This window comes from Carlito syrichta, unplaced genomic scaffold (genome assembly GCF_000164805.1).
Source record: "Carlito syrichta isolate Samal-C Ts95f unplaced genomic scaffold, Tarsius_syrichta-2.0.1 Scaffold312300, whole genome shotgun sequence".
NCBI classification, from domain to species: domain Eukaryota; kingdom Metazoa; phylum Chordata; class Mammalia; order Primates; family Tarsiidae; genus Carlito; species Carlito syrichta.
In genome coordinates, this window is record NW_007256396.1 from 16336 (window position 1) to 28600 (window position 12265).

The window sequence follows — 12265 nt, forward strand, 5'->3', positions numbered from 1 at the left end:
TTTTAACTGGTTTAACAAGTTGGCAGGCAAACCCAAAACACTAAATTTCCACCAGCTCCTTCTTGTATCCACCTTTTCCTAAAACACTATTGAACTACAGTATCTTTCATCATAGGCACTCAACAGATGTTTTCGGATTGATGATGGATGGATGGATAGATAAATGAATGGATGATGAATGGATGGGTGGATGATGGATGGATGGATGGATAAGCAGATGGTTAAGTGGATGGATAGATGGATGAATGGATGGATGTTGGATGGATAGATGATGCAAAGACAGTGACTGAAGTAACGATTTTTTATTCAAACTGGATAGTGGTCCAGTTTCATGAAAAGCCATAATGGAGAGGCTGAGGTACTGGGATAACATGGTGAAGAGCCAAGAAGTCTTGATGCAGAAAAAGAACAGGTATAGTAGAAGTAAGGGGATTTGGGAGGAATGGCTGTAGTCAGAGACTGAGAGTGGTCAGTATGAAGTCCTAGAATAGGAGTAATACCTGGTGACAAAAGGTCCAGGGAACAGCCATGGTGATGGGTGACCAAGATGGAGAGGGTCCTTAAATTCAATGAGTTCCAGGGACTCTGCATCCAGGTTGATGGGTGGGTGATCCACATGGCCTTTTATGCAATTCCAAGTTAGGATTAAAGTGACCTGAAGTAATGAGCTTCTACTCTACATTCCATCAAATTGCTCCATGGGCAGGATGGGGATTTCTTACATAAAACTGAATTAAATATGAAATAGAAATCACTCACTGAACAAAGGTATTTATTTATAATTCTTGCCCTATTTTTATCTCAGCAAATGAATGGTGATATTGCTTAAAGTCTTTGTGTGTGTGTGTGTGTGTGTGTGTGTGTGTGTGTGTGTGTGTGAGAGAGAGAGAGAGAGAGAAAGAAAGAAAGAAACAGAGAAACAAGAGAGAGAGAGAATGTGCATCACGTTGTTTTGTTGTCTGACCCTTTCAGCATTTTAGCTCTAGGCCAATTGTGGGGCAAGACTGAGAGTCTTGTGGGAATTTTATATAGCAAAATGTCACCGGCAACCAAAGACATTCCATTCTTCCCCACCCCCCATCCAAATACTTGAAATTCACAGTAAATTTTGGCTTGGCAAGCCTGGTGTTATATTTGTGCATGGGAGGTTTTATTTATAATTTCTACTCATAGTACAAGGAAAAGAACGCTGGATGGTGGGTCAGAAGACACCAAGCCCCCCAGCCCAGTTCCATCAGCACTTGCTCTATGACTGTGAATAAGAATTGTGGCCAGGATGTCACTTGTATAGCACTTAAAAGTCTAAAAATCACCCTCATACTTTAGTTAGTAATACTGTGTTGTATACTTGAAATATGCTAAGAGAATAGATCTTAAGTTTTCTTACCACCCACAAAGTTGTACCTATGTGAGGTGATGGATATGTTAATTCGCTTGGTTGTGGTCATTTCACAGTGTATACGTATATTAAATCACACGTTGTTCACCTCAGATATACAATTTTTGCCAATTATACCTTAGTAAAGCTGGCGGAAAATCATCCTCAACTTTCAATCCTCACCACAATCCACAGAAATTTCCAGACAGATATTATTGTGTCCTTTGACAGATGGGAAACCGAGACAGAATAGAAAAGTGGAGTGACATCTGCAAGGTCACTCAGTTGTAAGTGGAGAGCCAGGTAAGGCCAATAGGCCTCCTGGTCCATGTCCAGCACTCTTAGCACTGGACTGTGGCAAGTCACCCCTCTGTGTTTCTGCCCTGGTAACGTGAACTCATCTCCAAGTCTCCCTACACACAGTTCTGACTAGCTGAGGCTCTGGAAGGATCATGGCAGGAGCAAATATTTGCCCATCCACTGGCTTTCCTGAGGATAGGGTAAGCCATACACAAAGTTATGAGGTTAGAAAAAAAATGCCATTTCAATGCTTTTCACTCCCTCATAGCCACCAGCCTCATCAGAAAGATGCCCCAAGAGCACAGGAAGCCCACTGAGTATGTACTCCACCCACCTTTTCTGGCAAGGTAATAAATCTTTCCACAGCTGGTCCTGAGTCTGTAGTTCCCACCAGGTTGGAAGAACAGGCCACCTCTCCCTTTCATGTGCCCTGACACCCCTCACAGATCAATCAGGACATTTTTTTCCTCAATGAACATGACCTCAAATACTGTTACTCAGTCAAAAATTGACCCATGAGATGAAACCTATTTTTTGTCCATGTGTTAAGTAGTTGTTAATAATTTATACCACGCTTTCTTCCAGAAAGGCTAAGAGACATCAACAAAACTATCAAGCACCAGGATCAAAGAGCAAGAATGGAGTGAGGGGAAGATCTGTGTGCAGAAAGCCTAGACTGAGGGTCTGTTGCAAATGAGCAGAAAACTTCACTGTCAGCTTCCTTACAGACAATGCTGAAAGGAAAACTAGGATACGAAACTCTAACAAACACAGTCATCTTTTAGAGATCTAGGCAGTGCTAGTATCAATTTTAAATACAGAGTCAAACAGTTTCGTAGGCTTCACCCAGCAAGGCAGTGTTTCTTACAGTGCTCTAGACTGAGAATCAGAACCATCTGGGGTGCTTGTTCAAAATGCAGGTTCCTGACCCCATCCCATACTCACTGAGATTCTTTGTGAAATGGGCCTGGTGACCTGCATTTTAAATAAGCTCATAAATTGATTCTTCAATATCTGCACATTGGAGAACAACTTCACCAAACTGTTAGTAGATGGCAGTGCTTGATGTAGCAATTTTCGTCCATGATGAGGCAGGTAGATCTCCAAGTCCAGGAGTCCAGAAGCTGGTCAGGTGGCAAAAACCCAGATGAATGAGCCATGCCATGCCTCCCACAACACCCTGGCCTGCACTTCCCACTCTCCAATACACGCTGGGATCTGCCAGGATCTGCTTTGGGGAGCAATCATGCGTTCCTCCTCTCCCTCCTCACAGGTTTGGAATAAATTGCCTCATCCAGTTTGAAGACTTTGCCAATGCCAACGCCTTCCGCCTGCTCAACAAATACCGCCACAAGTACTGCATGTTCAATGATGACATCCAAGGTAGGTTTCCACCCCACCTGGCAAAGCCACTGGGGACTAATGCCTTTTCTCAAAGCTTACCAGGGATGCCAAAGGGCTGTCACCTCATAGTTGGTTGGCTGCCAGTAACTGTTGAAAGAACATTAAACTTGGATTCAACCTCCACTTGGCTAATTCTTGGGTCTGTGACCTTAGACAAGTCCCTTAACTTTGGTAAGCCTCCAATTTCCTTATCTACAAATGAAGATGATTACCACTTCAGAGATAGGTAAAAATTGTTTGATTGTGAGAAAACACAGGCCTAAAGAACCTGCTTCACCTCCGCAGAGTCGATTGCTCTGACTGCAGTCAGTCACTTCAGAGGAAGTGCTCTGTGCTGAAGGCTACCATCCAATTTCACTTTTTAATTGATTTTTTGTTTACATTTTATTGCTTTCACATCTGGATGGTGCCTTTTGTATGTGGTAGTAAAAGTTATGTGTCCAAAACTGTGTCTCAGATTAAAAAAGAAAAGAATGTGATTGAATATATATATAAGAAATTCTAAGTCATGCTATAATTTACTAGCTAATTTAACTTGGATAAATCACGCCTCTGACCACGTTTCTTTTTTTTTTCTTTAGAATTAATATTTTCTATTTTATTTATTTATTTATTTTTAACTTTTAATTTTTCTGTTTTAAAGATGTGGGGTACAATTCAGGATTAGGTATACAAATGTTCATTATGCAGATACCCTTGTTAATGAAGTGTGACCCCTTCCCCAGGCAGACTCCCATTACTGCCAATCCCACTTCCCTGCCCCACTCCCAGCAGTTTCTGCTACTGCCAATCCTTTTCTTATAGTATTATGATAATTGTTCAAGGTCTGCTTATGAGTAAGAACATGTGATACTCAGTTCTTTGTTTCTGTGAAAGATCACTCAGTACTATAGACTCTAAGTCCATCCAGGTTGCTGTGAAGTTCATGATTTTGTTCTTCTTTATGACTGTATAATATTTCATCATGTATATGTACCACATTTTTTTAAATCCAGTCCTCTTTTGATGGGCAGCACGGTTGGTTCCATGTTCTTGCTACTGTGAACAATGCTGCAATAAACATACGTGTGCAGGTATCTTTTTTATAGAGTGATTTGAGTTCTTCCAGGTATATTCCCAGTAGGGAGATTGCTAGGTCGTATGGAAGATCAATTTTTAGATCTTTTAGGAGTCACCAAACTGTTTTCCACAGAGGCTGTACTAGTTTACACTCATACCAACAGTGTAGAAGTGTTCCCTTTCGCCACATTCTCTCTAGCATCTGTTGTTTTTTGAGTTATTGATGATAGCCATCCTGACTGGAGTTAGGTGGTATCTCAGTGTGGTTTTAATTTGCATTTCTTTAATGACTAATGAGGCTGAGCATTTTTTCATGTATCTGTTGGCTGCTTGCATGTCTTCTTTTGAAAACTATCTATTCATATCTTTTGCCCACTTTGTAACGGGGATGTTTGTTTTTTTCTTTTTGGCACGTTTGAGTTCCTTGTAGATCCTAGATGTTAGGCCTTTGTCAGACATACAGTTGACAAATATTTTTTCCCAATCTTTGGGCTGTCTCCCTGCTTTCTTGATGTTTTCTTTGGCTTTGCAGAAACTTGTCAGTTTGATGAGGTCCCACTTGTCTATCTTATCTCTTATGGCATGGGAACTTGAGGTTTTGATCAGGAATTGGTTACCAGTTCCAATTTTCATAAAAGTGTCTCCTGCATTTTCTAAGATTCTTATAGTCAGTTTTTACATTTAGGTCTTTGATCCATTTAGGGTTGATTTTTGTGTATGGTGATAGGTAGGAATCTTGTTTTAATCTTCTGCATGTGGTCAGCCAGTTTTCCCAGCAAAATTTACTGAATAGGTTCTCCTCTCCCCAGTCGTTGGTGGTCTGACCACAGTTTCATCATCTAGTCAATGGAGATGATAATAACAGCCTTGGATGAATATTCTGAAAATTTAAAGACCTAATATGTAGAAAGTATTAGCAAATAGAACTCAGCAAACCAAAAAAAAAAAAAATCAATCACCATAAAAATGACTTTCCCTAGCCATAATAACTTGTTTGGAAATTTTCCAAGCACAAGATGTATCCTTGTCAGGGAATCAGAATAATTCCCTCTCTGAACTTGGCTAGAGTATGTGCTGCTCCGAGCAATAACCCTGAGAGATATCGGCACCAGGGACCCAGAGCACTCCAAAAGCCAACACAAAGTATCTTCTAGTTCAGATCCACATGGTCACCTATTCTGTGGCCAAGAAATATCTGAAGGCTTTTGTTCCTTGCTGCGGATGTGACAGTATCTGAAGCTGGCATGGAAAGAGAATTGTCTTACCTCCTCCAGGAGTTCTCAGAAAGGAGCATCATGAGCTATTCCTTGCATTTTGTAAAGCCCAAGAGAATCTTGAAGGATCCATGTAGATTGTTTGTTTGTTTGTTTTAAAGTTGTGGGGTACAAGTCAGGATTGCATACGTAAGTGGTTTAGGCACAGGTGAAGTTTGGGGCCTCCCAATGGACCTCACTTCACCTGGATTGGGATCAGGTAGATTATTATTTAACAAATGAAGTTTGCCAAGCAAAATTTTTTAAAACCGAAGATCCGTGTCAGGGAAAAAGAACCAGTTGGTGGGGACAGGTGTTGGCCCTTGCGGGTAAAAAGGTTGGCCAACTGCTCATTTTGCAAATGGTTCCTCTGGAGGCCCAAAGAGGTCATAACTTTTCGTCAAATGAGTTAGGGATAGGCCTCAAAGGACTCAAACCCAGATAGTAACAGCTAAGATTTATAGGCAGATGGTAATTATGCATCAGACATTGTTCTAAGCACTTTGCCCACTCAATCCTATGATTAAGCGTGTCTTATGGGTGAAGAAATTGAAGCACAGAGAGAGTGACTTTTATAGCCAATAAGTGCAGAGATTTGGACCCAGACATTTGGACTCTAAATCTCAAGTTTGTAACTACTCACCATACTGTTCCCAGGACTTATATTAAAAAACAAGTGCCTTTTGTTCCCTGATGGTCTACCTTATAGGACATAAGAAATGTGATGGATGATTTCTTGCACTAGTCACAACTTTTCAAAAGGCAAGGTACCACAGTTAGAACATACTATTAGATAACTAAGTTTAAAACCTATGATCTCAGGACCTGAAGAGTAGGTACCAGAAGGAAGGATGATGCAGAAAGGGAGATCTGGGGCATGGCAACCCTTCCCAGCCTGTCTCCATTCTGTCTCCTCCCTTGCCCTGACACATGAGGACAGGCATTGACTGGGGTAGCTCGGCCTCACCCACACAAAGCCAGGGCACTCTGCACAGACAGGGCCATGTGATCCAGGAAGACTGGCTGGGGAAGGCAGCATTCTCTCACTGCCCACCACTCACCTCACTGTCAGCCCAGTGAGAGGGGTGTGTGTGCCTGTGGCCCTGGAGGAAGCACCTGCCGGCTTACCCCTGGCCAGCTTCCCCAGCATGCCCTTCACCCATGAGTCAGCAGCAGGACAGCCAGTCCCAAGAGCCCACTTAGCTGCTAAGGCCAGAGAGCAGATGTGGAAAACAAGTCTGTGTGGGCAGGACACCTGGTGCACAGCTCCAGATGTACAGATACACAGTCACACGTGTATACATCCTCATAAATGCATGCAAATACACAGGACACAGCCTGGCCCTACAGTCCATCCCCCATCTGCCCCACACCACTGCCAGAATATGCCCCTGACATGAAAATATGACTCACTGTGCCACCCTCTCTTCACAATAAAGTTCACACACCTTCAATGAAAACATAAGGGATTTCTCTTCTGCCCTCTGACCCTCCCTTTGCTTTTACTCCTATGACTGTCTTACCAGTCACTTCTCTCTAAATGTAAAAGTCTCGCTGACCCTTTCCCATCATCTTTGCCTGAGTAACGCCTACTCACCCTTCAGGACTCAGTGCCAGGGTCTTCTGCCCAGGGAAAGACCCATATCAGTCACTGCTCTCCCAGTCTTATTTGGGTGTTCCCTCTGTCAGTTCCCCTACCTAACTGTACCCCCAAACACCTATATTGTGTTATCTGCCTCTCTATGAGATGGTAAGATTTGGGAAGCAGGAACCACATCTTATCTATGAGAGAGACCCCCAAAAAACCAGAATTATCTTTAGAAGAGTAGACCCTTTGTAGTACAGTCTTCCCCCACTAGGTAAGTGTTCTAGGAACCTACTGGCTAGTGTTGTTGTAAGAGGCTGCATTTGACTTCAGTGAATTTTTTTGAAGATTTTTTTCAAAACATTTACCAATTTCTTGATGGGTGACTTAAGAGAGCACCTGCCCACACCGCGCTGAGTGTTCAGCAGTTTTTGACCAAAAGTGGCATGACTCCTGTGCCCCACCCTCCCTATGCACCAATCTCACCCCAAGTGACTTTTTTTTCTTTCCCCGGATGAAAAAAGTCCTCAAAGAGAAACGTTTTGCCTGGGTGGAAGAGACGAAACAGAAAATGGCTGAAGTACTAAAAAGTATCAAAATTGACAAGTTCAAAAACTGTTTTGAGCAGTGGAAAAAGTGTCTTGATAAATGTATTGCATCAAACGAAGAGTACTTGGAAGGTGACTGAAGTTTAAACATATGAGAATAAACACACAATTTTTCATAAATAGTTTTTTTGTGTATCCCCCTTGTATTCTTGTTCCCCAGCTTCCAGCACAGGGCCTGGCACATTACGCATGCTTAATACATGCTGAAAGAATAAATAAATGATGTCTACACATGCAAGCCAGCATTCTCATAAGCCATCCAACTGTTCATGGGTGTGTCTACACTAGACACCTGTCCCTGTAGCCTTTCTCTTGTCCAGATCATCATATATATATATATATAAATACATACAACTGACACTTGACCAACTGGGGGTTGGGGATGCTAGCCCCCCATGTCATTAAAATCCACATATAATTTTGACCCTCCTAAAACTTAACTACTAATAGCCTACTGTTAACTGGAAGCCTTACCAATAACATAAACCATAAAATAATCCATAATCTATGGATTAACACACAGACTAATATCTACATATATTTTATGCATTCGTGACATACCTATCTTTTCTAAAATTTTGTTATTTCTAGGATATGCAATTCATCTGCCAGTTTTTTCAAATTGCCGCAGATCTCCAAATTATTTTTTCAATATATTTATTGAAAAAAATCCAGATATATAAGTGAACCCATGCAGTTTAAATCTGTGTTGTTCAAGATCAGCTGTATTCATATATAAATTCACCTCCACATGTGCTCATGCTCAAATGTATACACATACTCATGTGTGTATACTGCAAGTATACACATGGAGCTTTTTGTTTGTACTTAATTCACTTGTTTAAATTCATTGGTTTTCATGTCCTACCTCTAGAGTCTATTTCACTCCCAGGCAAAACCAAGTGAGATAGTTTTCTGGGTTTCAGAGCAAACAGAAGAGGAATTTCTCATTCTTTTCTCAGAAATTAAAGACTAGCAACACAAGCTTATAAGAAGAGCTGGCAGATAGTGCTGGAATGGCAGAAGCCCTGTATGATACAGCCTTTGACCAGCGCAGCCCAACGTTTAGGTGTGACCATGTCATTAACAACAATGAAGAGGTGGCACAGCTGGCAGGGCTATCTACATCAGGCAGAGCCTCAGCTAGGGAGCCCCCTCACCATGGTCCTGCCCTGCCAATACCCACTGATGTGGGAAAATACAGGCTCAACTCTTTCAGTCCTGTGCAGGATGACTGGAGCTTCCTGTGGGGTCAACTGTGGGCCTCCACCGCAGTTCAACATCCCCCTTGACTCGTCCTGCTTCCTTTCCCCCTCCCCACAAAGCCACTTTCTAAAAACATCCTGGACACTCCATTATGTGTCTGAATCTGCTTCCCAGGTGACCTAGACTGTACCAAATAATAACATTTTCATGAACACAGAGCTCTAGGTTTGAAAAGTGCTTTTCATGCACACTACCTCACAAGGTCCTGGCAGTACTCTCACCCTCTCGTGGGGCAACAGACATAGCTGTCCCACATCACTCATGAGGAAACTGAAGTCCCAGGGGTTAAAGCCTGCTCATGGCCACACAGTCAGGTAGACACAAAGCTGGGACTACAACCTAGTTACTTCTGGCTTGGAATTCTCCGCTCTCTCCATGACTAAGGCTGCTTCTTGCCCCTGCTTGCATGAGGGGTGGAGCTGGTCTTCTCCATAAGGATTAAATTCCAGACCCCACATGAGTGTCTTTTCCTGCTCATTGTCCCCATTCCCTTCTCTAAAAGAACTGAAGGTCCACGGTCATGAGCTGGCTAGTGACAGGTCCAGGGCCAGAAACCCATGCTATGTGTTCCCATTGCCAAGTGGGCAGTGAGAGGATGGTGAGGGATTCCAAGACTGACGTGCCAACGTGGAAGAGTCAGCCCAGCTGGAAGTGTCCCACTTTACCTCCAAATACAAAGTAGGGAGAAATAAAGTGTAAGACTACACAGGCAAGCTCACAAACAGGAGAGGAGTGCCTCCATGCACAGAACTGAAGCAGGTCAGAGTGAGGGGGAGAGAGGGAGGCTAGAGGAGCAATGAGGAATCACAGAAACTAAAAACACACTGCACAGAGAAGCTGGGGACAGACTCAGCCCACGCCAGCAGGATCTGGGGACAGATTGGGGGACAGCCTGGACCCACATGTGGAGGAAGCTGGAGCAAAGCAACCCATGTGAAAATGAGACTGGGCTGTGCTACCAGCTCTGAATACCAACCCAGCCACACATCCTCAGTGGAATGAAGAAAGATGACTGAAGTCCTCAGGAGCCACACTAGACTGAACCCTGTGGGCAGGGTCATGGGGTTCTAAGCAGGAGGTCCTGCATATTATTTTAACTGTCTCCCAGCCAGTCCTGCTATACCACACACCTCGAAACCACTGACTTTGTGGAGCAGGTTGGGGCTGGGCCTCTAGAGTCAACTCACTGGGAAAAGGGCTCCCTGGGGCTTCGGATTATCTCTGCCTCTTGCCCCAGTTCAGACTCACATTAAGCCTCAGCCGAGGCCCAGACTGGTCCTTGGCAAGCAAAGCTACCAGTGCACTGACTCATCACTGGCAGCCTCCTCAGGAATTTTGGAAAAGACAGGGCCTCAGGTGACTCTTGTTGTTTCAGCTGGGACAAGAGAGGCAATTATGCTCTTAGGGAAGAAAAGAGAGGGCTGAAAGAAGAAAGGCAGTGGGAATGGTCATGCTGGGGAAACAGGCTGATTTTGTCCTTGGGAAGGAAGGTAAGCCACACACGATAAGCCAGATCTAGGATGCCACTGGCCTAGTGACCACAGGCCCCTGGCCTCCGCATTCAAGCTGACCACACAGTGTGGCTGAAGACAGGAAAGCCTCACGGCTCATCAGCTCTGGTGCATCCTCTACCCCGCCAGCCTTCCCTGGACCTGAACTGCTTTCCCGTCCTGCCATATTCTCAGGCCAGACAGCCTGCCAGGATGCCTGTGTGCTGCCAGGCCATTGTCAGACCCCATGAGCCAGAGACTTAACAGTCAGACATTGGACTGAGACAAGTCTAGGTCTGAATCCCTACTTTCCTGCTCTGTGGCTTTGGCCAAGTGACATACATTCTCAAAGCCTTCTTTTCCTTATCTGTTAAGGGACATAACTGTTTTAAGAGCTACAGCTAATAATCAGCCAGTACCACCAAAAAGGCCAGGATGCTTTTATAAGACCAGCATCTATTCTGATTGGTTGGAATCTGTGCCAATCCATTGTCAAGTATCTTCAACACCACCCCCATTTATGCACTGGGTGTTGTAAGGATTGCAGCAATGTATAGGTGGGGACAGGCAGGCAGCAGTACTCAGGTTGTAGTGCCTCTTACTAATATCTCTGGTGCATAGCAGGCTCTTGAAGCCTACGGATGGGAGAGAGGAAGGAGAGGAGGAGACTCAAGATAGAGATGTTTTGATGGAGGAGAAGAGAGGCCCAGTGTGAACTCAGGGAAACCTGAGGAGAAGGGAGGCAGGGTCTACCTCTCTTTTCCAGACGTACTCTCTTCTTCTAGACCATTGAATATATCAACTGTTCTGTGAGTTTTCTGCCAACTCTGTGATATTGAGTGTGATGGTCCCTCTGCCTAGAACTCTCTTTCATGCTCTTAGCTAATGTCTATTTGTCCTAAAAGGTTCAAATGTCACCGCCCCTAGGATACTGCATCCAGGGCCAACCCATAGGCTTCAGATGGCCCCAGCCTTCCTCAGGGCCCAGGAATGACATTGGACAGTGGTCGCCACTTGGTAGAATGTTTCAACATTCCCCAGGGCCAGGGATGGGGCTCTCAGCCAAGAAATGAGAGACACCTCCCTGGAAGGTGACAACCTCTTTGGAATGGGACAGGGGAGGGGAACTTGGCATTGGCCACAGATGCCACAATTGGGAAGGGACAGATGGGCAGGAATGGCCCAGCTTTGAAGACTTTGTCCAGCTAGTCTGTCCTGGTTACAGGACACAGGGGTTATTCCTAGCTGTCAGGGGTCTACTACCCTCTCTCACATCCCTACCACTACCACACACGCTGAGCAGTAGTTCCAGGCCTTGCCTTGATCTCTTTCCCACCATGAAACTTTTCTTGGTCTTATCAACCTCATCTCTCCCCAGTTCCCAGCCTTCCTTTCCCCCATGTCCTGTGTTCCGAGGTTGTTCTTCACTTCCAGAACGGTCCCCAGCCCTGAGGTTCATGTGGGTCTTATGTATCTGATCCTGGCTCCTCTGAGACCTCCCTTTCTAGCCTGCTGCAACAGCTAAAAGGCAAGAGAAACCAGGAAGATGATAATTATTCCCTCTGGTTCCTTCCAAATATTGACAGAATAGGCCTAACCCCCACATCCTCCAGGTCCAGGAACTGCCTTCTAGAGAGTCTGAGGGCTCCAAGAAAACTCCCTTATGACACAGAAATAGTGTTGAAGTAGTCCAGAAGACCTTTGCTTAGTGTCCAATAAGGGGAACCTGAATTTTCTGAACATTTATGCTGACAACTCCTTGAGAACAAGACTGTTTCATCAACCTTTCTGTATTCAAGGCTTAGCCGAGCGAAGGCCCAGAACAGGCACTCAGCACATGCTAGTGAATAAATGAATGGCCATAGCTGCTGTGGGAAGGTAATTCTTGTGAATCATGGAAGCAGGTCTGAGCCACCTTGGCC

General features: G+C 44.3%; 1 protein-coding gene across 1 annotated transcript in view; it reads left to right on the top strand.

The window, feature by feature from the left end:
• Positions 1-344: 344 nt before the first annotated feature.
• The window catches only part of LOC103272372 (NADP-dependent malic enzyme, mitochondrial-like), a 30456-nt gene continuing 18535 nt past the window's right edge, over positions 345-12265 (top strand). Inside the window, exons 1-2 of the mRNA XM_008069885.1 lie at positions 345-412; positions 2952-3061. Coding sequence (XP_008068076.1) covers positions 345-412; positions 2952-3061 — 178 coding nt within the window. The remainder of the gene's footprint in view (positions 413-2951; positions 3062-12265) is intronic.